This window comes from Hemicordylus capensis, chromosome 6 (genome assembly GCF_027244095.1).
Source record: "Hemicordylus capensis ecotype Gifberg chromosome 6, rHemCap1.1.pri, whole genome shotgun sequence".
NCBI lineage: Eukaryota > Metazoa > Chordata > Lepidosauria > Squamata > Cordylidae > Hemicordylus > Hemicordylus capensis.
In genome coordinates, this window is record NC_069662.1 from 34,335,111 (window position 1) to 34,360,385 (window position 25,275).

Consider the following 25,275-nt stretch of genomic DNA (forward strand, 5'->3'; position numbering starts at 1 on the left):
GCCAGCGGGCTGTCCGGAGGCAGGCAGCAGTGGTGGGCCCGTCTCCAGGATGGAGAGATTACTGGGGAGGATGAGAAGTAACTGCCAGCCCCGAAGAGTGCACAGATGCTCTGTGCGGGGTCGGCTAGTATAAAGTAATACTGCAAGAGGGATCACTGGACACCTCTTCCATAGACCTTGCAGAAATAGTGGATTCAAAGTCGGCCCAAATACAGGAGATCTTGTTCGCAAAGAACCCATTAAAAGCATCACAGCAGAACGTCTACAGGGACTGATATGAAGTAGAAGGAGCAGAAACTAAACTTTTCACAACCCAGGATAGCTCTGCTGAGCGCGAACCTGCATTCACAATGTGTGCAGACCAAAATCTCTATTTTGCTGCGCGCACTGCCATTACATAAGTCTTCAGATGGGTCACATGCTGCATCCTGCCACATTCGAACCAAGTTCTCCTCCACTTGTGTTCTAGTCGCCTACCCAACTGCTTCAGCCCCTGCAACTCCTCAGTATACCAAGGGGCCATTTTTGAAGCAGGTCGGAAGGGACGCTTAGGCGCAATCTTGTCTATTGCCCTGATGAGTTCCCTGTTCCAGGTTCCCACCAGGGCAGCAACTGACTTCCAGAATCACTGGCCGCACCAACATCAAAATCCTCCAAGGCCTTTTGAAATTCTACTGGGTCCAGCAGCCTATTTGGATAGACCATCCTAATAGGTCCAGCACCACTGCAGGGGTGAATTGCGGCTGTGAAACCAACCTTAACCAGGTAGTGGTCCATCCATGACAATGGGGAAACCACCAGATCCTCCACCACCGGATCCTCTACCCACGGAACACCCCCCTGATCCAAACAAAAGACTAAATCTAGTGCGTGGCTGGCAACATGAGTTGGTTCAGAAACTAATAGTTGTCATGGCTGCTATGAACTCCTGAGCCGCACCAGACAAGCCAGCCCCAAAGTGGATATTGAAGTCCTGCAGCACCAAAAGTCTAGGAGACTCCAACTACATGACCAGCAACGTCAGCTCAGTCAGGAAGTCAGTTGGGCAGTGGGGTGGACAGTATACCAACAGAATCCCCATCTGTCCCTAGTTCCCAGCCTCAAAAATATGCACTCAATATCAGTCAACTGTCTCACGAGGGCCTTGGTAAGGGAAATGGTATTCTTATGGACCACAGCCTCTTCAACCCACTGCCTACTTCCCCTAGCCTGCTCCATGGCAGAGTAACCTGGTGGGAGAAGCTGAGCCCACAATGGACCACTTGCCTCTCCCAACCAGGTCTCGGTTATACATGCCAGATAGGCTCCCTCATCCATGATCAAATTGTGGATAATTTCAGTCTTATTCTGAACCAACCTGGCATTGCAGAGGAACAATTTATTTATTTGATTTAAATGGCTCAGGGCAGTTTGGATATGACTCCAAACAAATACATATGTGTGCACAAACAAGGAAAATGCACAGGTGTGTGTTGTAGCAGTGCATATTATGCACCTAGATTACACTCACATACCAATGTGCAGTTCTGAATTTTCCTTTTAATAAGACCCACTTTGGGACACAGATCTACCCCAATTCTGTAGATTAATAAAATCCAGTTAGCACGGGATCTTATTCATTTAATTGGATTCTGTATTCATTTGTACTCTGTAACAACCTATTGTTATTTTTCATATTTGTATCTCACCCTTCCTTCAGGGAGCCCAGAACAATGTACATGGGGCTATGTGATGTTATCCTCTCAATACCTCTGCTATCTTTATTGCTGTTGTCTCCTTCACTGTTTGACTGTTTGGACTTCCTTTTTTTCCAGGGGAGGGCAGTTTTATTCTCTTTGTATGCACTGCAGGGTAGAGATATATGTCAAAATATACTTGCAAGACTTTAAGATGCCACAAGACCCTTTGTTGTTTTTGTTTCAACCGATCAATGCAACTGATTGATTGATTGATTAAGTGCCGTCAAGTCGGCTTCGACTCTTAATTATCTCCAGGATAATCTGTCTTCAACTTGGCCTTTAAGGTCTCTCAGTGATGCATTCATTGCTGTCGTAATCTAGTCCATCCACCTTGCTGCTGGTCGTCCTCTTCTTCTCTTTCCTTCAACTTTCCTCAGCATTATAGACTTCTTGAGGGAGCTGGGTCTTCGCATAATGTGCCCAAAGTATTATAGTTTGCACCTGGTCATTTGTGCCTCGAGTGAAAATTCTGGATCGATTTGTTCTATGATCCATTTGTTTGTTTTCCTGGCTGTCCATGGTATCCTCAAAAGTCTTCTCCAGCATTCAAAAGCATCAATGCTTTTTCTATCTTGCTTCTTCAAAGTCCAGCTTTCCCATCCATAGAGTGTCATGGGGGAAACCATTGTGTGAACGATTCTAATCTTTGTAGGTGTAGACATGTCACGGCATCGAAATATCCTATCCCAACGCAACTACCCCTCTTTAGTTGTGTTGGGAAAGGATATTTAGATGCTGTGACGTGTCTACTCCTACAAAGATTAGAATCATTTGGACAATGGTTTTCCCCGTGACAGTAGTTCCCAATGCAACTACCCCTCTTTATTTCCTTAGTTGTTGTTTGTGAGAACAAGGTCTACATTCAATTGATCCATTTAGGTGCCAAATTTAGACAGCACACAAAGGCATTCGAACTGAGTGCCACATGCAACCCTTGAGCATCTTCCTTAAGCCATTTAAAACCTGCTGTTTCAGCTGCATTTTGACTGTCAGCTTTAAATCAGCATGGGACTAAAAATGCAAGGACTATCCTGCTAAATCAGACCAACTAACCAGAATCTAATTCCTAATGGCAACTAGCCAGATACCCTGGAATCTCACAAACAAGACATGAAGGAAAGCATTTGGTGTTCAGTGGTTATACTGTTCCTGTTCATGCTACCTGGAATGTGTAAAATCATTGACATACTGCAAATGTCTTTGGACATAGACTATCAAGAAACCTCTGCAGGGGCAAAACATGGCTGCTTGCCCCTGAATGGGGTGAAGCACAGGACATAAGGTTGTCCTCTAACTATTTATATTTCCTAACCGTGCCCAAATATTGGAATATCTTTGCAGCTGCTCGATTCAATTGTTTACCTACTGCTGTCATGGAGGGCAGTTTTTTAAAAAATCCTTTTGATCTGAGATTGTGTTCTTGTGGGCAAGGGTATGTTGAAACTGTTGAGCATGTTTTGTTAGAATGTGTATATGATGATGATATTAGAAGTAAATTGGTGAAACCCTTATTGACTCCACTTCAGGGGAGGGACAGAGGTTTTTTTGTTGCTTATCTTCTTGCCGGATGCGATAAAGAAGTAACAATAAGTATGGCCAAATACCTTGTTGCTGTTACTACTAGAAGAAGACAAATGTTAGAGCTGAATCAATAGTATAAATTGTAAGGGGCTGAGGTGAATCTCTTATGTCACTAATTGTATTTTTTGAAATATTGTATTAGTTGCATGCATGGAGCCAGCCGAGAGGCAGCCTGCGTCCAACCCTGCTCGGCAGCCGCCTCTAATACACCCATGCGCAAGATGTCACGCACATGGGGGCATGGCTTGGGCTCCAGAGGAGCCCAGAGTGAACTCCGCCCTCCCACGCCCGGGCAACCGAGAGCCGGGCGAACTCTTCGCCAATTATTATGCATTATGGTCTGTAGACTTCACCAATTATTTGCATTATGGTCTGTAGACTAATAAAGGCATACTAGTTGGGCCGGGCGCAGAGCATCTGCGCTTCTGACGGCTTGCCCGGCCCGCTTCTCCCCCACCCCCGGCCGCGGTTTCTGACTGGCTTTCAAGCCAGCCCATCCCCTCCTGCTGCCACCTCCTCATTCTGGCGCCCCACCCGGCCCACTGCAGCCTCCTCATCCTGGTGGCCAGGCCCGCCACCTCCTCCTTGCGGCCCAGCTGCCTACTCATCCTGTTGGCCGGGCCAGCCACCGCCTCTTTATCCCGGGCCGGGCCTACCGCCACCTCCTCCTTATCCTGGCGGCTGGGCCAGGCCCCCTTCCTCCTAGAGGCCTGGCCACCGCCTCCTCCTGGCAGCTGGGCAGCCTGCTCCCGCCACCTCCTCAACCTGCAGCCGTGCCTTGCCTGCCGCCACCACCTCCTCATCCTGAAGACCGGGCCGGGCCGGGCCTGCCACCATCGCCTCTTCATCCCAGCGGCTGTTTTCTCTGCATCCTGTTGCTAGTCAGGCAGATTCTCACAAGAGCTGCCACGCATGGGATTAGTGACGGGTACGCTAGGAGAAATAAATATATAGATTGTTGTAGTAGTAGTAAATGTCTCTTTAAATGTATACAAAATGTTTGTCACTAGCACTACCTGCCTGTAACTTACCACCTTTGCTTTCACACTGCATCCGAGGAAGTAGGTTATAACCCTTGAAAGCTCATGCATTAAAATATTAGTTTAAAAGGTGCTGCCTTATCTATATAATTAACACAGTGTGTGTGTGTGTGTGTGTGTGTGTGTGTGTGTTTGTGTTTGTATGGTGCCCAACATCACACTTACTGAGGCATGTTTATATTATGTTACACTGTATAGGCTGTCTTTATATAAAATGTACCCAAGACAGGGTACAATAATAATATTCAAAAACAATATATTCAAAATAAAAGCACAATTTAAAAAAATGAAACTAATAAATCAACCATAGAAATTCAGCAGACATAAATCACAGCATACCAAAAAACAATTTTACCCCAGATCCAGAAGGCAGGCTGGTAACAATTTCTGCAAACATGTAAAAAATGTGTAATCGGGTCAATCAGTTGCCAAACACTTGTATTGCATAACCATTATATTTTCATAATTTATATTATCACAATTTTATAAGGTTTCTAGCCAGTAGAGTAATTAAATTTTGTCAAGTAATGTAAGCAACCACTTTGAGAGGGGCTCTCTTGCTAGTATGCTTGATACTTATAACACTTTGACAAGCCTGAGTTTATACAGGTATTCTATGTATTTACACACTTACTTCATCTTTCTGCCGTCAGAGAACCCAAGGTAGCATACATATAGGGTGGCTTTGCACAATCACCGCCAAGTCTAGAAGGCGGGAGCCAGATGCTCTTGGCAAGTGTCACACAAACCCACCAACCAGCAGTTTCCAATCAGACTGCCTGAGATTCTACCAATTTCCGCTGTTCCATGGTAGCCTCCAGTCTGATACAGTAGGTGGTAGGAGAGTGCCAAAAAGGTTGACCAAGACCTTATGAACAGGAAATAACTTAAGGATGCATAACTCATGCATCTGATGAGGTTAGGTTGGGCCCACAAACGCTTATGTCACAATATGCTTGTATTTTGGATGTCACAAGAATCTGTTGTATTTGCTGCAGTGGAATAATGTGGAAGTTTGGAATTCCTCATAGTGTGTAGTATTGCTTTCTTGAGATTACTAGATACATTTGTCTTGGTCTCTTGGTCTTTCTCCTGCTTTTAAGAACATAGGAAGCTGCCTTACACCGAGTCAGACCATTGGTCCATCTAGCTCAGTGTTGTCTTCACAGACTGGCAGCAGCTTCTCCAAGACAGTAGACTTATCCCAGGTTGCAGGCAGGAGTCTCTCTCCACCCTATCTTGGAGATGCCAGGGAGGGAACTTGGAACCTTCTGCATGCAAGCATGCAGAAGCTCTTCCCAGAATGGGCCCCATCCCCTCAGGGAAATATCTTACAGGCATGTTCACACATGCCTCCCATTCAAATGCAAACCAGGGTGGACTCTGCTTAGCAAAAGGGAAAATTCATGCTTGCTACTACAAGACCAGCTCTCCCCCATGCTTGTGGTGTATTGCATCATTACAATTTACAACCAAAACAGCAACTGAAAAATCCACTATCACTGCAGGGCTCACTTTTTTCAGAAGGTAATTTATATAGTCCGTTACTACATTGCTTCTTCAATACCAGCGCAGCTGCCCAGTGTCTCCCACTTTCCCTAAGATATTTGTTAATTCTAATTTGCCACTGCTGATATGGTAGTTTTCCAGGTCAGCCAGACAACACCACTGCACTGCAGTCATGCAGCCTCTGGCTTCCTGGTATAGAAACAGCCCAGATAAGAAAGATTGGGCTGGGGGTTCTTTGCTAACAAAACTAAGTCTGGTTTATTTATTCCCCCCTTTTGTATGGTCATGCTGTGAGGCTATATACCTCCTAGTGAATGAATAATTTGTTCTGCTGCTGGGTTTCCATTCTCAAAGGCCCACCCTTCTCTTTTAGGGTATAGTGCTCTAATTCTAGTCTTTTTAAAATTACCACCACATACTCCTCACAAGACCATTTAACTTATCTTCCAGCATGGGGGCCGGGAAGAGAAGGAAGGAATAAATCCCAGTTGCTTCATTGACCTTTGGATTAGGCCACTATTGAGTTTCTGAGCAAGACACAATAGATTTTTCTGAATCCTTAGATATGGGTTACCTACAGGGCATAGGTGGGGTGATTTGGATGCTAATCTAGAGAAGTGGAGCAATCAACAGCTGATCCGCTCTTGCTTTTGCATTGTCCATGGAGACACAGTCATCCTGCCTTTTCACTCCATTGTTGCACTTGTTGAAAATATGCTCTCACACAGTTACCTGGCAGGTTATCTGGGCCCTCAATCCAACAACCACCTTGAAGCACAGACCTAGCCTCTCTAGCATACACATTGTCGGGCACACAGCTAGGAAATAATTATAAAAAACGTTTATCTCAACCATAAAAGATTTGCTGCCCAAAGAGAATGGTACTAACAACACATGCGAGAGATCCAATCTCCTGGATCTGTCTCACTGAACTTTGTAACAGATTTCAAAGACTGGGGGCCACTAGCACCTAAAAATACTGTTCCATAGTAGCCCCCAACCTGAAACAGGTGGTGGGAGGGCCAAAAACATTTTGACCAAGACCATACTGACTGAGCAGGAAATAACACGAGGATGCATAGGTCTGGCTGGCCCCCCAAAGCTTAATAAATTTGCTTGTCTTTTAGTTGTCACAAGATTCTTTTGTATTTACTACAGTGGAATAATGTGGATGTTTGGAATACCTCAGAGTGTGTAGGAAATAAATCAGGATTTTTTTACACTCTTCTCAGAAGTCATCATTTACTTATATAGATTCCCAGTTATCCTAAAATATTCTCAGCACAGATGACCTCATTCTCTTATAACACTCCTATGAGGGAAGTCACTGTTATTAGCACTGTTATAGCAGTGTCCTTCATTGCAAGGCCAAGGGGCCACTAGTGGCCCCAATCAACCCAAAGTGTAGCCCCCTGACTAATTGTTTATGGAGGGGGGGTGGGATTTGACTGAAGCTGAATACCCTGCATAGTCTCCCTGGCACCACATGGAGGCAGCCATTCTCACAGTGCAGTGTTGTGCTTTGCCAGGCCACGGGGCATCCTTTAAGGGAAATGGAACCCTCTTGAGCCCTAGCGCCATCTTGGAAAGTGTGCATGGAGTGCAAGGAAGTATAGCTCTTCCCAGCACTTTCCCCTTAGAGCTCTTGAGAGAGAGCGTGCCATCTCTCTTAAAGGGTCCTCCCAGCACTGAGAAAAGTACAGTATTGTCTGGAGGTCAGTACAGTGGGAAATGGCTCTCACATTGAAGGTGTTTGTTTGTTTGTTTGTTTGTTTGTTTGTTTGTTTGTTTGTTTGTTTTGCCAAAGTGGTCCCTACCTATAACTGAGGCTAAAGAAGAGAGAGTAGCTGGGCCAAGGTGGTCCCCTGACTGATGAATTCAAGACTGACCTGCCCATGCTAAAGATGGTTTCCCTTCCATCTTGGAAACATAGCTTCACCCGAGCCTGAGCAAACTGCTGTGCAAAGAACTGAAGCCTGTACTTGGAGGACCAGCCTCCATTTTAGGCAAACGAGACAGGCAGTCACACTGGCAGAGGTATTGTGCTTTGAGACTGGGAATGAGGAGACTGAACCCAGCGAAGCTAAATTGCCACCCTGGGCCATTAGGGTCCTGGAATGCAAGAGAACTTCCAAGGGCCAGCAGACCATGCCTGAATGCAACCAGAGCAGCTCCTAGCCATTGAATGAATAGGTGTGTACCAGGAGCCCTTTCCTTTTGTGCACCTCTTGAATAGCCTTGACGCAACCCCTCTAACGACCCTACCATTTGATTAATTAATTATTTTTTACATGTATATGCTGTTCTTCCTCCAAGGAGCCCAGAGTGGTCTATATGGCTATGTTTATCCTCACAACAACCCTGTGAGGTAGGTTGGAGTTAGAGATGAGTGACTGGCCCAGAGTCTCCCAGTGAGTTTCATGGCTGAATGGGGACTTGAACTCAGGTCTCTGCAGCCCTAGTCCAACACTCTAACCACCAAGCCATGCTGTAAAACATCAATGTCCACATTGCCCGCCTTTTCAAATCCCTGACATTCTAGAAGTCAGGGGACCCCATTCCTTTGTTCTCTGTTGATTTTTACCATAAATTCCACAAAGCTACAATTGCCCAAGTACCTAAAACTTCGCTTTGAAGCCTGGGACTGCTGGTGCACACTATGTCCTGGGACCTTGGGTGAAGACAGCGGGAAAGCTTGAGGAGCAACTCCTCACTTTTTTGGGGGGGGAGAGATATTTTGTGGGGGAGATATATAGATTATTAGGTTTGGCGTGGGGAGAGTTCAGTAAAATGGGGGAATGCACAAATAGTTAGGAGGGTTCTGTAGCCCTGCCTGGCAACATCCAGCCAAGCCCCTGCCTCTGCACTCCGCCCCTACTTCTTGGACTTGGAATTGACTTGCAGCACACAAATGCACGGAGGATGCCAGACTGGAACTTGGGTGCCAGCCCAGTACCATTGGACTATTAGAATCAGGTCCCTGACCAGCAGCCTTGAATATTATGATTAGGTCCCGCTGAAATTAATAGGACTTGACTCACTTGTCTTAATGATTTCAGTGGTATTTAGTCCGGATTCGCTTTATTTGAATAGAACCCGTTTGTTTTGCTGCAGAGCTGTACTCCTATATCCCAAAGTAGTTCTATTACCCACATTTACATTATGTTCTGTAATCACAATAAGATTTGTTTTCTTATTAATATCTTATTTTCCCTCACTCACACCATCTCTGTGAAGTTCAAGTTCGTTTCCCTTCTTTTCTAATGTATAGATGAGGAACTGATCTTTTTAATGTATCGATGAGGAGTGTGTATAGAGGAGTGGTACTCTTTCTGCATTATCAAGAAGTGTGTCTGACTCCTGGAGGTGTTTCAGACAGCAGGCTTTACCACAGGCTTACCAGGAGGCTTTACTATGAGTTTGGGGCATAACAAATACTCCAATGCAAAAAGAAGATTAAAAAAAAAAAATCCCAGACATAAATTGGGCTAGGTTCCAAAATGGAGGGAAGAACCCAAATCATGTGTGAAGTGCTTTCTCAAATATCGCACAGATTTCAGGGTAAATCTGGCCGATATGTGAACGCACCCGGAGGCGGAACTAGAGGAGAGAGAGCCCGTGTTCACCCCCTCCCCGGTGGCCCCTTGCAGTGAGGGAGATAATGAAGAAAATAGGGAGAGGTAGATGGGGGGGGCTCAGGAGCTGGGGCCCCTGTTTCTTTGAATCCATCCACCCAATTATAGCTACACCCCTGCCACCCTCCCAAAGTAAAGTCGTGGTAAAGTCACAGTCTGAAAACGCTCATGGTGAAATTTTTCCTTTCCACAATATTCTCACAAGCCATTGTTGTTTTTGTTACAAAGTTTTCTTAACTACTTAAAAAAAATGTTATGCAGTTTTAAAAAAACACCCCAAAACTCTCTCTCTCTCTCTCTGTATATGTGTATATATATGTGTGTGTGTATATATATGTGTGTATATGTATACACACACACACACACACACTGTCACTTGGTACCACCTGTAACTATCTGCCTGAGGGGAAGTTAGGAAAAGTCCTTGGCTCTAAGACTGTATTTGGCAAGTGTCTATTAGCCTCATGCTACTGTATGTTGCAGATGACTGAGAGTTTGTTCATGCATTACATTTGTGGGTGAAAGAAGAAAATACTCTCCAGAGAAACTTCATATGGATTTTAATTTGTGTTCATTTGCTATTTGTCCTAATTCTCGGTAAAGTTCATTGCTTTTTGTTTGTTTTTTACATTGTATATCCCGCTCTTCCTCCAAAGAGCCCAGAGTGGTGTACTACATACTTAAGTTTCTCCTCACAACAACCCTGTGAAGTAGGTTAGGCTGAGAGAGAAGTGACGGGCCAGAGTCACCCAGCAAGTATCATGGAACATAGGAACATAAGGAGCTGCCATAAACTGAGTCAGACCATAGATCCATCTAGCTCAGTATTGTCTACACAATACTGAGCTAGATGGTCCTACGGCCTGACTTGGTATATGGCCGCTTCCTATGTTCCTATTGGGAGACCCGCGGCTGGCGAGGGATGACTGTACCCTGACATGAGGCACACTTGCTTGGAGCACCTTCCTTATGAGGCAAGGCTACAGCATCTGGGGCTCTTTAGTTTAGAAAAGAGGCGAATATGGGGAGACATGATAGAGGTGTATAAAATAATGCATAGAGTAGAGAAAATGGAGAGAGATTATTTTTTCTCCCTCTCTTACAACTCTAGAACCAGGGGTCATCCCCTGAAACTGAAGGCCTGGAATATTAGGACCAACAAAAGGAAGTACTTTTTCACACAGCGCATAGATAATCTATGGAATTCTCTGCCACAAGATATGGTGACAGCCACCAGCCTGTGTGGCTTTAAAATGGGCTTAGACAAATTCATGGAGGACAGGTCTATCATTGGCTACTAGTCTGGTGTTTACAGGCCACCACCAGTCTCAGAGAGAGAAGGCATGCCCTAAACTCCTGCCTGTAGGCTTCCAGTGGCATTTGGTGGGCCACTGTGTGAAAGAGGATGTTGGACTAGATAGGCCTTTGGCTTGATCCAGCTGGGCTGGTCTTATATTCTTCTTATGCCAAGGTTGGCCACCTACAATCTCTATAACTAGGGGTACAAAGTCTTCCCTAAGCATTTGAGGAGTCGTCCCCCCAACTACCTCTCTGTCCCCCTAACACATTTTTCTCCAAAAGTGTCTTTCCTCCCCCCACTCCCCGCCAAAATGTAAATGAGGAATTGTTCCTCAAGCTCCTCTACACCCCCCAGTACAACCCTCTTCTCTCTAATCCCCCAATTAAACCGTCCTTTACATTTTCCTGACACTTATCTGGGTGAGAAAGCAGTAAAGTACAGCTGTTGCTTTGGGAGTGTAAAGGAGAGATGAAAGAGCAGCACCACCACGACCATAGTCTCCAAAAGTCTCTACATAACAGGGATAGTCCCCGTTTTCTGGAATCTGTCTCTGGTAAATTACTGTCCCTATTTTGTCCTCATTTGTGTTTCTTGGATATGTCTTTTCCAGTTATGTTAATGTGAATTGCTAGCGTTTTCAGGATTCTGCTCCCTCCCCAAAGTTTCTAGGAATCAAATTTCCAAACGAGTGGGTGGATATGTCTCCAGTGCACCTGGATGTAAATGGGTGCAGAACGCGGAGGCATTATGAAGTGCACAGCATATTGTGTGTGGAATCTAGTCTTCAGTAGTAATAATGGGTCAGGGGGCTTTGGCAGTAATCCATGGCATGGGAAATCCCTGTTTTCCACTACAAAATGTTGGAAAGTATGGGCGTGACTCCTCTGCTTTGATAATCAGGATTAATGTGCTCTGGATGCCTGGACCTAAGGCCTTTGGAGCCGCCGCCCCACCCACGCTGTAAGATAAACATCATCCCCCTACACACACACACACACTGTGAAACTCACAGTATTTTTAACATGTGGATTCTTGAGGGCACAAACAGCAACTCACTTCACAAGAATGTAAGAATCTAAAACAGGATTCTTATGCATTAACAGAAACATTTCAACATCTGAACTTAACATATATCTACCCCACATATTTCTTTCCCCACTCCCCCCTCTGTCTCTAAAGCAGAGGTCATGTGTGGTGTGCGGCGCAGGCCACAGTCATGCTTGGCCGTCCGGCGCAGTGCGGGCTGGCGGCACGGCGACCACACCACCTGGGACAGACTAAAGAAGATTTGGGAGCCCCCAGGGGGTATGGAGGCCCTGGACTTTGGCCCAGAAGTCCAGGGGTAAGAGCGCCTCTGCTTGTAGACAGAGTTGTATGCCCCACTTCCCAGGTTGTTTGGCAGTGCCCCCTCCACACTGTAAGTCATCCTTCCCATGATGCCTCTGTTGGAAGTTGATGGTGGGATTCTTTCCAGCCAGAAAGTGAAGGATTAATCTCACTCTAGAGGTGAAGGGATCAGAAGGGGGTTTTCATATGTAAATGGCTTATCTGCATACCTGCTTTTGTGTCAGCTAAGCACAGAGACACAGACCAAGTCAGAAAGACTGACAGACTTCTCTCTCCATCCAAACAGACATGTAACTCAGCTAAGCTTTTTCTTACTTTCAAGTCAAGTTGCTTACAGTTATGAATCATGGTTCCAGGTGGTTTCTTCCAAACCCAATGCTGGGCTAAAAGAAGAAACCACCCAATCAGAGCCAGCATGGTGTAGTGGTTAGAGTGCTGGACTAGGACTGGGGAGACCCGAGTTCAAATCCCCATTCAGCCATAATACTAGCTGGGTGACTCTGGGCCAGTCACTTCTCTCTCAGCCTGACCTACTTCACAGGATTGTTGTGAAAGAGAAACTTAAGTATGTAGTACACCGCTCTGGGCTCCTTGGAGGAAGAGCGGGATATAAATGTAATAATAATAATCATCATCATCATCTCCACGTCCCTTACCCATTCACAGGCATGCCGCATGCTCCTATTTTCATTAGTGAAATGTTGGAGCTTTGGAGGGTATTCACTACGCAGCTCTCTAAGGGGGATAATGAAAAGGATTCCCTCCCCAAAGCTGAGTTTCTTTGTTTTGTTTAGTTCGTCACTGGAGAACTAAAAAAGAAATGGGCTGTAGCTCAGTGCTGGAGCATCTGCTTTACATACAGAAGGTCTCAGGTTCAGTCCAGGCATCTCCAGGCCGGGCTGGGAAAGACCCCTGCCTGAAACCTTGAAGAGCCTCTGCCAGTCAGTGTAGACAATATACTAGAACAAGGGTCTGACTTGGTAAAAGGTAACTTCCTGTGTCCCTAAATCCTTTGGTTGATTCAACCACTCTGGAGTATCTTGTCTGCTGGATGCCCTACCTAAACATTCGTCCTAAACATTCCCCCCTTTTGGACAAGTCCATTTTGTTTTAGTGACAACTCCGCAAGCCCTCTGTCCTTTCCTGTTAGACAGGATTCCTCACTTACATAAGATGTAGTAACTGGGATTTAGCAGGGGAGGCTGGGGGTGGGGGTGGGGGGAAAGCAGAGCTAACAACTTGTTGGGGTTAGGGCCTACACAGCCCTCTTTACCTTCCCATGGTTGATTGTCCTCAGATCACTGTCCTTGGACACTCTGTTGAATTTTTACCCCAGTTCTAAGCAGGTTATTCGGAAGTAATAAAAGAACTACAAATCACAAAGTCCCTGGTTCGAATCTCACCTCCCACATGATCTTACTAGATGGCTTTCGGCAAGCCACAATCTCTCAGCCTTTTTTGAGTCCATTCCCCACATCTGCAGTGTGGGGGAAATGCCGACCTATCAGTAATCCGTTCAAAACCCCTTTAAACTGGGATAGTATTATCTCCATATTGCAAATAAAATAAAATATTAATTGATGTGATTACCTGACTTCACCTTTAAAGTGTTATTGTATGGATTACTACGTGAGTGTGTTCTACGGATTACTTCATCTCTCTCTCTCTCAGGGTGGCATAGATAGGCTAAGACCCCTAGTTATGGAGTAGGCGGTCATGCTTCGGAGTAAGAAAGACTTCTTGTTCCAGGGCGGACCCTGCTCAGCTAGGAGGACAAGTCATGATGCTTGCTACCACAAGACCAGCAATTCTCACAACTTACATCCCGTAAATAGTCTTGTAACCTGAGCAAGCTTGCATTCTCTTTGCCACACATTGATTCCACAAAAGGCACTCATTGTTCTTTTGTAGATGCAGCTCAGCGAGTTTGTATTAATTTGATTCCCTTTACCGGCGGTACGGTTCCCTCGCTCTCAGCGAGGTCCATTGGCAAGAGAAAGAGTTAAAACCACCGAGCTGGCGCTGTCGTGCAAATAGGGCGGGAGACAGGATGCAGCAAGGGGTATTTTCCTGTGCATGAACCCGCCACTGCCCACACACCGAGGGTGGCTGTTTCCCTCTCAGGCCTGAGGCTGGAATGCGCTTGCTACAAGGGCGCAAACCCTTTTTGGATTCCTGCACTGGGGCTGCATCGGTGAGAGCTCCCTTCACGGAAATAGTTCAGTGTAAGGGGCAGGGAAGGGCATCTAAGTGTGCGTGGAAACCCCAGTAATGGGGAGACACCTGTGAAGGGCAATTCTCGCTCCCCGCCCCGTTCCCTCCCCATATCCCAGATCACTTTGCAGCTGGGAGGTTTCGCCCCCGATTTCTTTCTCTTTGTTTATTTCCTTCTTCTGCTTTCCCTTTATTCCTTCAGTTTTTGGCACGGCCCAGCCTTGGCTTTACCGGGCGGGATTTTCAAGATAACGTTGTGGTCAGTTATTCAATTTTGCTTTAGCTTGCAGATATAACGTTTAATGTGTAAGGGTTGTATAGATTCAACTGTCTAACATTGTAACTGATATGGAAAATGCTTGGGTCACCCCCCCCCCTTTTAAATTACATTTCATGCTCCATTTCCCCCTTTCTGTTTACGATTTCAGATGTAATTCTGATTGTAAGCTTGTTGGGGCAGGAATCTGCTCGTTTTGCTTATGTAACTCTATAAAGCACCGTGTGCACTGATGGTACTGTGTAATTTAAAAAAAAAAAGGATTTTTAGCACTAGGAGTGTGGTAGGTGCTGTATAGAACAGATGACATCATTCCTCCCTATAGATCTTGCCAATTGATTTAGAAGGGCAAGCCAGAAGCAGAGGGGAAAATAATTGGTGGGAGTGGGGGGTGGAGAGAGGGGCAGTGGATTTACAGACTGCTGGAAAAACATGACTTTCAGAGTAGAATTCAAAAAGGAGATACTTTACTTATTAAGGGGAGTACTGTTGCAGACACAAGGGTGAGAAAAGATGCAGAGGGCTCACAGTAGGCCATTTAATATTTCTTGAGTTGCTGGGTGTTTTTAAAAATAAATAAATTAATAGAGATAAATCCTCTCTCTTTCTCTCATGCATACAGATACACACACACGGCATATGTTCAAAGGAACAAAAAATTAGAACACAGGGGTATACATCTTTATTTACATTGATATTGTCATTCCTATACATACATAAGAAAAACCGGAACATGGCAATTGACGAGATAGCTAGTCATTTTGCCTGGTTTCTTTTAATACATATCAGACATTAACATAACAGGCAACCATTCATCAATCAAATACTCATTCATCCATGGAAGAAACGATAGGTTTCATCCATTTATGAGCAATCAATATTTGAAAGGTAGTAAATTCAGAATGAAGTTGGTTATCAGAAAATTGCAGGTAAGCAGAAGGGCTGCTTCCAAGGGTTAGCAACTTTACCTGCTGTCGAGAGTGAGCCCTCCTTCTGCCCTTCCATACGGAGCAGTGTTTTTCAAAGTACAGGTTGCAACTGGTACTGAGTTGTGAAATATTAAGCACTGGGTCCCTTGCTAACTAAAATGTTTATGACCTGTCACATTAGTTAAGTGAAACTCAGCCTGACCATCTTTCATACAGCGTTTACAACACTTTTATAAGGCGAGTCTCATGATCCGTGAGACCCGCTTACGATCTCTGTAGGAGCCCTGGGCGGCCGTATTGGCTGCCCACATGATTGCCGGCTCCGTGACAGAACTGGGGGGAGCAGGGGCCAATTGGCCCCCGCAAGCTCCAGCATGCCCTCGCAAGTGCGCGCATGCTGGCGAGACCCCCAGAGCCTCACCTCCAGGGGTCTCCGTGAGTAGCCGTGGCGTGGAGCCGTGCCGCGGCTACTCACAATCTGATAGCCCAGGTTTGCGGAGCGCTTGCTCCACAAACCCAGGCTAAGGGGTAGCTACCAAAGTGGGTTACCCGCTGGAGAACCGCCAAGCTCGCAGCTGAGCCTGGTGGTTCTTACGATCGGGAAAAATCGGGCTAGGCTTTCCTAGCCCGATTTTTCCTGATCGTCGGAATAGCCCACCTATGTCTTTGTCTAATATTTATTTATTTATTTATTTATCTATCTATCAAATTTGTACACTGCCCCAAACTTTCGTCTCTGGGCAGTTAACAATAGCATAAAACAAGTTAAAAACACATACAAAAACTTAAAACAATTTAACAATTTAAAAATAAACCAGAGATTAAAACCTAAGAATTTTTAAAAGCTGAGAAAGCTTGGGCGAAAAGATGGGTTTTCAGGTGTTTTTTAGAAGTTGCCAAAGTTATGTCAGTTAATTGTTAACTAGTTTAAACAGCATGTATTGCCCTTTGATTTTATGAAAACTCCTGTGGGAATAAATTATTCTTTGGGGTCATAGGGATAAGCGATTGCCTCCAACTGGGTCTGAAAAGTGCTGATCTAGAGGAAAAAGCCTGGAATCTAGACTGTGTCACAAACCATCAGGGCCTTAAGTGAGCCCCCTCCCCCAGCACCAGGATATTGTTATTTGCATTGTAACTTGGTATGAATTGTAATTATAAGCTGCTTTGGGAGCCAATCTTGGCTGATACGCAAGATACAAAGTAAAGGACTAGAAGACTTCCAAGGTTCTTTCCAGCTGTAATACTCTATGATTCTAAGCTTTTTAGCCGGGGATGGGGGGCGGGGGTTAAGCCACTGGCAGCTATCCAGACTAATGCTGCACTAGTTGCTGCACTAGCTAGTTCTGCTAAGCCAGGAGCTTGCATTCCAGACCATAAGGACATAAGAACAGCCCTGCTGGATCAAGTCCAAGGCCCATTTCAGTCCAGCATCCTGTTTCACCAGATGCCCCTGAGAAGCCCATAGGCAAGAGGTGCAGGCATGCTCTCTCTCTGATCCCCTGCAACTGGTGTTGATCGCCTGTAACTGGTATTTAGAGGCACCTTGCCTCTGAGGCTGGAGGTGGCCAGTAGTCACCAGACTAGTAGCCATTGGTAGACCTGTCCTCAGTGAATTCTCTAAGCCCCCTTTAAAGCAATTCAAGCTAGTGGCCATCACCACATCCCGTGGCAGAGAATTCCATAGATTAATTATGTGCTGTGTGAAAAAGTACTTCCTTTTGTTGCTCCTAAATTTCCTGGCCTCTTGTTTCATGGGATGACCTCTGGTTCAGTGCTGTGAGACCAGTGTTGTCCTGGTGCGACAGAGAGCACTTGCATAACCTATGGTGTGCCTCCTGCTGTGAAAACCTCTTCCTCAGTCCATATATGTTGCAGGGAGTGATGCAAAGCTATGCACTATCCTTGTTGTGCAAGTGGACCAAGAGTGCAAGAAACTGAGCAACTTTGAGCATCCGCTCAGCTATGTTACCTTGCATATGTACATCTTTGTTCCTTGTATTAGCGCAGCTTTAGTCTGAATTTCACCCATTGAATCTAAAGTCATAGTGAACTGGTAATATGCTTTGTAAATTCCCATGCATGATGTATAAATTACCTTTATCTAAAGAACTTGCATGCACAGAATCATTTACAACAGAGCTTTGACAGCCCATGCAGTTAAACCCTGCTTTTTATCTGCCATTATCTAAGCCAATATTTATTCATTTATTTTGTTAGTATCCTGTGTGATGTTAAATACACCCCACTTTATCATGGTACTTAGAAATACCATTGATAAATTTACCTATACAGTTATCTATGCATTCAGTACTGCAAATTATGCAGAGCTCAAGATGAGTTGGTTTTATATTCTTCATCCCCCCGCCCTGCCCCCCATTATGGAAGAGAAAAGAATAGGATTCTATTTATTTTATTATATTGCATATATAATATAATACATTTTATTTTTAGTCTCAGTTTTAATTCTAATTGTAAACAAAGTTATTTTGAATGGTTTTACTGTGGAATAGCAGTCTATAAATATTGTAATAATTAACCACAACTTAAAGCTCCTGCTTGCCTGTATGCTTTTGGGGATCTCCCCCCCCCCACATTTTTATCCCACCCTTCCTCCAAGGAGCTCAAGAGTCTCCCCTGACTTCCTTTTGTTCTCACAAGAACCCTATGAGGTAGGTTAGGCTGAGAGTGAGTCATCAGCCCAGTGCACCCAGCAAACATTGTGGCTGAGTGGGGAGTTGAAGCTGGGTAATCCCAGACCTAGTTGGACACACTAGCTGCTATATACCTCTCCCTCCTACTGCAGCTGCATTTTCCTGACTTAGGGTCCTAAGCTGTATTACTAAAAACAGGTATGGCTAATCCCTTGATAATTTTGTCTGTCTGGAACATCTCACTTTGGAAATGAAGCACTTATCTTAACACTGCATCCACTGGAGCACACTGGGTCTTTCATTCTCATTTTGCTCTCTTGCCACACCATTCAATCTCTATGGCCATGAACGCATGAGATGGGATGCGGGGGGGGGGGGGGGGAGAGAGCGTATACCTAAGAAAATGATTGACATAGAGAGTAATGATGCACCAGTGCAGCAAGAGAGCAGCCTAACACAACTTCCCAACTAACTACACTGGTGCAGCGTAGAAGTGGCAATATTTGACACCTTCCCCTTCCCCAAGAAGCCCTCTGTGCCACCCAAAGGTATGTCCCTGAGGGTTGCACAGGCACAGCCCTTGGGGACATATTTTCAGATGACACGGAGAGCTTCTTGCTGGAAGGCGAGGGCATCAAAATTTGCCTCTTCCCTGGTGCACGGGTGCAATTAGTTGGGAAGTTGTGTTGGGCTGCTCTCTCACGGCACCAGTGCTCTGTATTTCAGCCATTATTTCTTAAACACCAGTGTTCCACAATCTGTTGCTTCCCTTTTTCCTTACTTTATCTCTCAGCTTTGGCAACACCTTTTCTCTTTCTCTTTTTCTGCAGCTGCTGTGGGCAAAGAAAGCATTGTAAATCCAGAGAGTGCATAGACATTATCAAGGGAAGGCTTAGCAAGAAACAAAGAACCCAGACCAGAAAGGCTGGTGGCCAAGAGATTATCCTGTTGGAGAAGCATCTGAGATAGACACCTCGCTGGAAAAAAATCTCCTTAATCACCAGAAGCTGAAGAGAGCCGTGTTGAGGCCAGTTTTCCTACCAAGGAGCCTGCAGACCAGGAGCCATGGGGGAGAAGTCCCACACATGCCCCTATTGTGGGAAAGGCTTTCGGCGCAACTCTCACCTGACACGTCATCTTGGCACCCACTCGGGGCTGCAGCGTCCTTTGGGTGGGAAGCGCCTTGGGCAGCAGGTGCAGGAGGAAGACCGCCCCTACACCTGCAATTACTGTGGGAAGACCTTTGCCCGCCCTGCCCACCTGACCCGGCACCAGGAGACCCATTCAGGAGAGAGACCATACAAGTGCAGCTACTGTGGGAAGGCCTTTGGGCGCAACTCCCACCTGACGCGGCACCACAGCACCCACACTGGCGAGCGCCCCTATGAGTGTGGGGTCTGTGGCAAGGCTTTCACCCGCAGTGCCCACGTCACCCGCCACCAGGGCACCCACACAGGGGAGCGGCCCTTCCGCTGCACACACTGCGGCAAGCGCTTCACCCGCAGTGCTCACCTCCAGCGCCACCAGGGCATCCACAGCGGAGATAAGCCCTTTTCTTGCCGTGACTGTGGGAAAGGATTCACCCGTAATGCCCACCTTGAGCGCCACCGTGCCACACACTTGGGTGAGAAACCCTTCAAATGTGCCAGCTGCGGGAAAGGATTTGGGGCAGCCTCCCACCTTGTAAGGCACCAGAAAACCCATAAAGTTTAATCTGCCACAATTGCCTCCTCCATCCATCCAAACTGGGCTCAGAAATGGCCAGTAGAAAGTGCTTGGATTTACTTTATAACAAAAATGGCTCCTTTCCACCTTTTTTCTCTGTTCTAAAATATTTGGGTTTTGTCTGCTGTGACTTGGAGAGGAACTGAGTGTAACAAATTCAGCAATGTTTATACTGACAGAGAGTCTGGAGTGATGTGATCTTCTCTCACTCAGATCAGCAGCAGACCCAGGCCCTGTGACAATACATTTAAATTGAGGAATTGCAAACTGTTCTGCTACATTTTTCAGATAGGGAAAGGAGGTTGTTAAACCTGCCTGACACCATCCCTTTTTTTTTCTTAATAAAAAGAACAAAAACATTTTCACAAATGAAGGCCACTTTTTAATTCCAACTTGTCTAGTAGAAAGATGTCATATTCATCAAAAATAAGAAACTCATGGGAAACACTCTCCAAATTCACTTCCAGCATCACCAGAGATATACAGTGTGTTAAGTTTTTGCCAGCTGTGGAGAGAAAAATATATTTCTGGCAATTACCTGGAATGAACTTAGAGTAACTCTTCTCTCTGCCCCCACCCTCCGCCCCGTTCTTCCTTCGACTTTTGATTTCGGCCACTACAGCCAAGTGAATACTGCTGTGTCACATTTAGATCTGCCTGTAGTGCCCATGAAAATGATGCAGGGACGTAGGAGTGCTGGGTCTGTCCCTGAGCACTTCCATATCAGAAAAAGCAGAAAAAGGCTACTTAACTGCCTCTGAGGCCAACTGCCAGAACTTATCTGTCTCTTTCATAGCACAGCCAAGTGTGAAACTGTTTTACAATCATTCTTTCTTGTAATTTATCCTCTCAGCAATTTTGTAGGATATTGCTGTGCGGAACTGAGGAAGAGAATAGTGACTTTTTCCTGGTCAGCCAATGTGTAAGGCTGAACAGAGGTTTCTTCCCAGCCTCACCGAAGCATCACAAGCCCTTGTACAGTTAATGCTGTTTTGTGATCCCAAAACCCTCAAATGAATTCTAGCATTCTTTTCCAAAATACTGACTGGTATAACTATACAGGTGTATATAACAGCAGTACTCCAGTGTGGTCTAGATAGATAACCACATTCAACCCAAAATTATTGTAATTTTTTAGTCTCTTAAAATGTAGTCTCTTATGTATTTTTGAATGGGGGGTGGGGATGTATAAATGTTACTCTCATCTGTATCAACACAAACAGCTCTGTGGCATGTTTTTCACTGCAGAAGAACTTATGGGGACAGTGTGGGGGATCTTTAGTGTAAGCAAAGCTATGACTTGGAAATCCTTCTGCTGTGGATTGTGCTGGAAAATCAGCAGCCTCGGGCAATCTTCTGGCTGGAGATCCTAAAAATTTCTTTTTTTTACTCAGACCTGTCCCAAGGAAATATCGTCTTCTTCTGCTTCTTCCTAGGACCTCACCCAAACAGTGTGTTCCAGCATCTCCTTGTCTGTGGCCCTGACTGATTTGCTTCCAGATGTGTGGCCATGTGACACTCCAGAATCTTCAGAAACACCGACCACAAAGAAGGGCACAACCATGTCCTCATGTCAAGGTCCCACACTGGCATCTGCTGTGCCAGTGGCTGAGTTACAGTGGCATTGGGCCTCGGCAACAGCAGGAGGCACTCTTGAGTCTAGTGGAAGTGTTGATTTTTATTTGGGCTACAGCTACACAATAGATTGCAACTCTGGAGCAAAGATTGCATACAGGGGTTGAGTTTACTATATATATATATATACAGAGAGAGAGAGAGAGAGAGAGAAATTAATAGACGGGAGATAGTAACCAGAGCCAAGAACTGGATGCAACCTACACATCTTCGGTCGCTTGCCCTAAAAGAGAAATGACTTCAAAGTACTTTTACTAGTTTGCCAAATTTTTTTTAAAAAAATTAAGCCTAAATATGTCATAACAAAGGGAGCTTCTTGTAAGATTCAGCCAGATGCTCTTTTCTCTCTGCACTTTTTCTGAACTCTATCAAGTTACAAAATGGAAGAACTGAGCTCCTCTGTATCAAAATTTTGGTGGCCTTGCTGGTCACATGGAAAATAATAAGAGTCGGTAAAAAGGCTACCGGGGACCGTTGGTCAAAATGCAGTTGCTTTATGCTCTTGTATATCTTCTTTTTTTAATGTCTGCATATGCTGATCTAAGAGTTTGCTTTAGCTTCCTATGAATTTAAAACCAAACCAAGTCTGACTTTCTCCCCTCTAGAGTGTATACAATAGTAAGGAAATACTGATACCATGAACCATAACTCTTGTAGTAAAGACCTGTGATACTTTTTGTTTGTTTAGCATCCCCAGGACCCAGTGATTGCTGGAATCCTGTTTGGATATGGTTCCTTATCCTAAAGGGCACTGCTGGCTTTTTGTTGGAGCTCCATGCTCCAAAATTAAATTTTGCCCTTGTGAATGAGGATGTACCTAGTAAGCTGAACACTATCTCAACCCATGCAGTCTTGGGCAACTTTACTCCCATCAAGTTACTCAATATGGAAACTTGAGATATGAAAATATGACAGTTCTCCCTTGCTCTTTGGAGGTCAGTCTCACAGTTGGGTTGTATTCCCCAAGGATGAAGCAGGTGAATGTGATTTAACCCCTTATATCTAGAGCAGGTCTGTTCAACTTGGGCCCCCCAGCTGTTTTTGGACTACAACTCCCATAATCCCCAGCCACAGTGGCCAATAGCCAGGGATTATGGGAGTTGTAGGCCAACATCTGCAGGACGATTGAAGTTGAGCAGCCCTGATCTAGATCTCTCAAGCATCATGATCATAAGGTTGGTTTTCCACTAGTAAACTGCTTTTGTTTCTCCAATGCAGACTGCTGCAACACTGTCTCCTGATATGATTCAGAAGGAGGGGAAGTAGAGAATTTTCCAGGGATATATAATCTCTGTCCATAGTGTGCACTTCCACCCTCTATCCCTCCACTGTCCACTAAACCAATGTGGTTTATCCCCCCACCACTTTTAAATAGTTATTTTCTGCTAAGTCCCTCTCCTGAGTTCAGCCTAAGCAGCAAATGCAACAGTAACATACTTTGCCTCATCTTTACAGATGGACCAAAGTAAATAGAATTGGTAAGCAGCCACCATTTTGAACTGGCTTTGAGAACTGAAAGAACTCAACGGCCCAAATTACTCACTGTGCAGAGAAACAGTCTGCTCAAGGGCCAGTTCTGATCCTGCAGTCCAATTAAGAGAGACACCAGTCTTAAGTAGGAGCTTCTGGCATACAAATAAGGAGTGTCTTGTTGCAGATTTCAGCTGCAACATCTCAGAAGAAACAAGCAAGAGGGAAACATTAGGCAGTTTTTGCTGATTTTATACATACGTTGATGGTGTTCTTGATCCCATGCTTGATTAGTTGTTTCCTATCAAAGAAATGAAATAATCAAGCATGGGATCAGGGATCCATCAGGACTCATGCAGTATGAGTGTGGTAGCAGCATGGTTGTTAAATTGACTTTGGTGAAATGATGTAACCCAATCCCAATGCTAGGGGTGCAGGCAGAGAAAGGTAAGCATGCCAAAGGCCCATTGATATCAATGGGACCTGGATGCACTTATCATGTACTACAAGGCACCATATTGTAGTCACCTTGATACAAGAGCTGTGTGACAGACTAAGAGCTAAACATGACAAACTCTTTGTCTTACATAAGCTAAAAATGACAAACTGTCTATATACAGATGATAACTTTTCAGAGAGTTGGAGGTGCTATTGTAGAACTGCCGTTGATGGTTATAGTCCGTGTTCATTTTTCCTTTCCAGTCATGGACTCTGGTCAAACCATGTATGCAGATTTCTGTAACACTTCAAGCAGTACCCGGGCGAAAGCAGAAATTAGCTCCCAGCGGCCCACTCGGCATCACTGTTGTAGATTTTATAGCTGTTGCAGGAACCTTTTGGACTGTGTCTGTGACATTACTGATTATGATTCTGTAAGCCTGGAGCAGTTTTTAATCCTTTTCTTAATTTTTGTTTAGTGTGCTAGAGAATGTGAGTTTCTACTATCTAACCTTTTAAAAGAAAAAAAAAAAGTGTCCCCGTTCCTTGTGACTACTAACATGCTCTCCCTCCTCGTGTTCACGTTTTCGTTGACCCCTCACCCTATAGTTAAAAGACATATGCATATCCACTAGAAATGGGGCGGGGGGGGAAAGTATCCTATAGCCCTTTAACGAGACAAAAATATAGTGCAAAGCAGCCTGTTGCCACACAGCCACCTCCCACCATTTTCAACATGGGTATTTAAAACCACATGAGGCAATAACATTTTGCCCCCAATGGTTTTCAGTACAAATAACCAAAATCGTCTGAGGAATACTGAGAATGGAGACAAACCTTTGTATATTTTTGTGTAAATTTTGACAGAGTTGATGTCATTTGTGACAGGAAATTATCTCTCTCAGGTGATTTCTGCTTCCCTTATCATTCTGTGCTTTCTTATAGATGTCCCCACAGGGGACGCTACTATCTTTATTCAGTGCCTCAACGACTCCTTTCCTCCCAAAAAGTGTTCCGGTTAAATATTCCCTCTCTAACAACTTGTATGTATGTAAAACACGAGGAGCCCATGCACAAGAAAGCCTTGCTATAGGGGTTTGCCATAGGAGGAGGACAGGAGAATATGTAGAGTTGAAATTGGGCAACTTTTCTATTCTCAGATTGTTTTTAAAACTCAGGCAGTTACAGGGCTAGTTAGTCCCCTATACACAGTAGAAATCTATATTGTCATCCATTTCCATATTTGTGACTTTGAGGGTATTTCCATGTGGAAACAGAATTGCAAGCCTCTTATGGTTCTTTCTTTTCTCTCTGGATCTCCTAACATGGCAATTCCAATTCACCTTTTACAAAGAGATCTTTCCAGCTGGTACCATCAGTTACAGTTCTGATCTGGAAATGAACTCTGTAGCCTCTTTTGCCTAACTTCACTCTCAGTTTCCCTCACCCAAAATACTCCCATGCCAGTGGCTCCCATTTGGAGTCCATACTCCCACTTGGGAATCCATGTACTAGCATATCCCGATCTGTGTCAGAAATCCAAACTACAATTTTATATAAAGGTATCAAAGGATTAAGGATACACTCTTTAATAGAGAGCCCTAGTCTGTGACTTCCGCCCAGCTGTTGGTGGGGGCCCCATTTCCTGTCTCAGGCCATTTTATTGCGGGTTTTAAAGCTTCTTGCTGTAGCAAATGGAACCTTTTCTGCTTCCATTCTGGAAAGAAAACCTTGCAATGGAGGAACAGCAATCATGAGAGACTAAAGAGGCCTAGATACAGG

General features: G+C 44.9%; 1 protein-coding gene across 1 annotated transcript in view; it reads left to right on the forward strand.

Moving 5' to 3' along the window:
* The first annotated feature begins 14,145 nt into the window (after positions 1–14,145).
* The window catches only part of LOC128331305 (zinc finger protein 883-like), a 31,782-nt gene continuing 20,652 nt past the window's right edge, over positions 14,146–25,275 (forward strand). The window contains exons 1-2 of the mRNA XM_053264655.1: positions 14,146–14,345; positions 19,056–19,932. Coding sequence (XP_053120630.1) covers positions 19,291–19,932 — 642 coding nt within the window. The 5' untranslated portion in view covers positions 14,146–14,345; positions 19,056–19,290. The remainder of the gene's footprint in view (positions 14,346–19,055; positions 19,933–25,275) is intronic.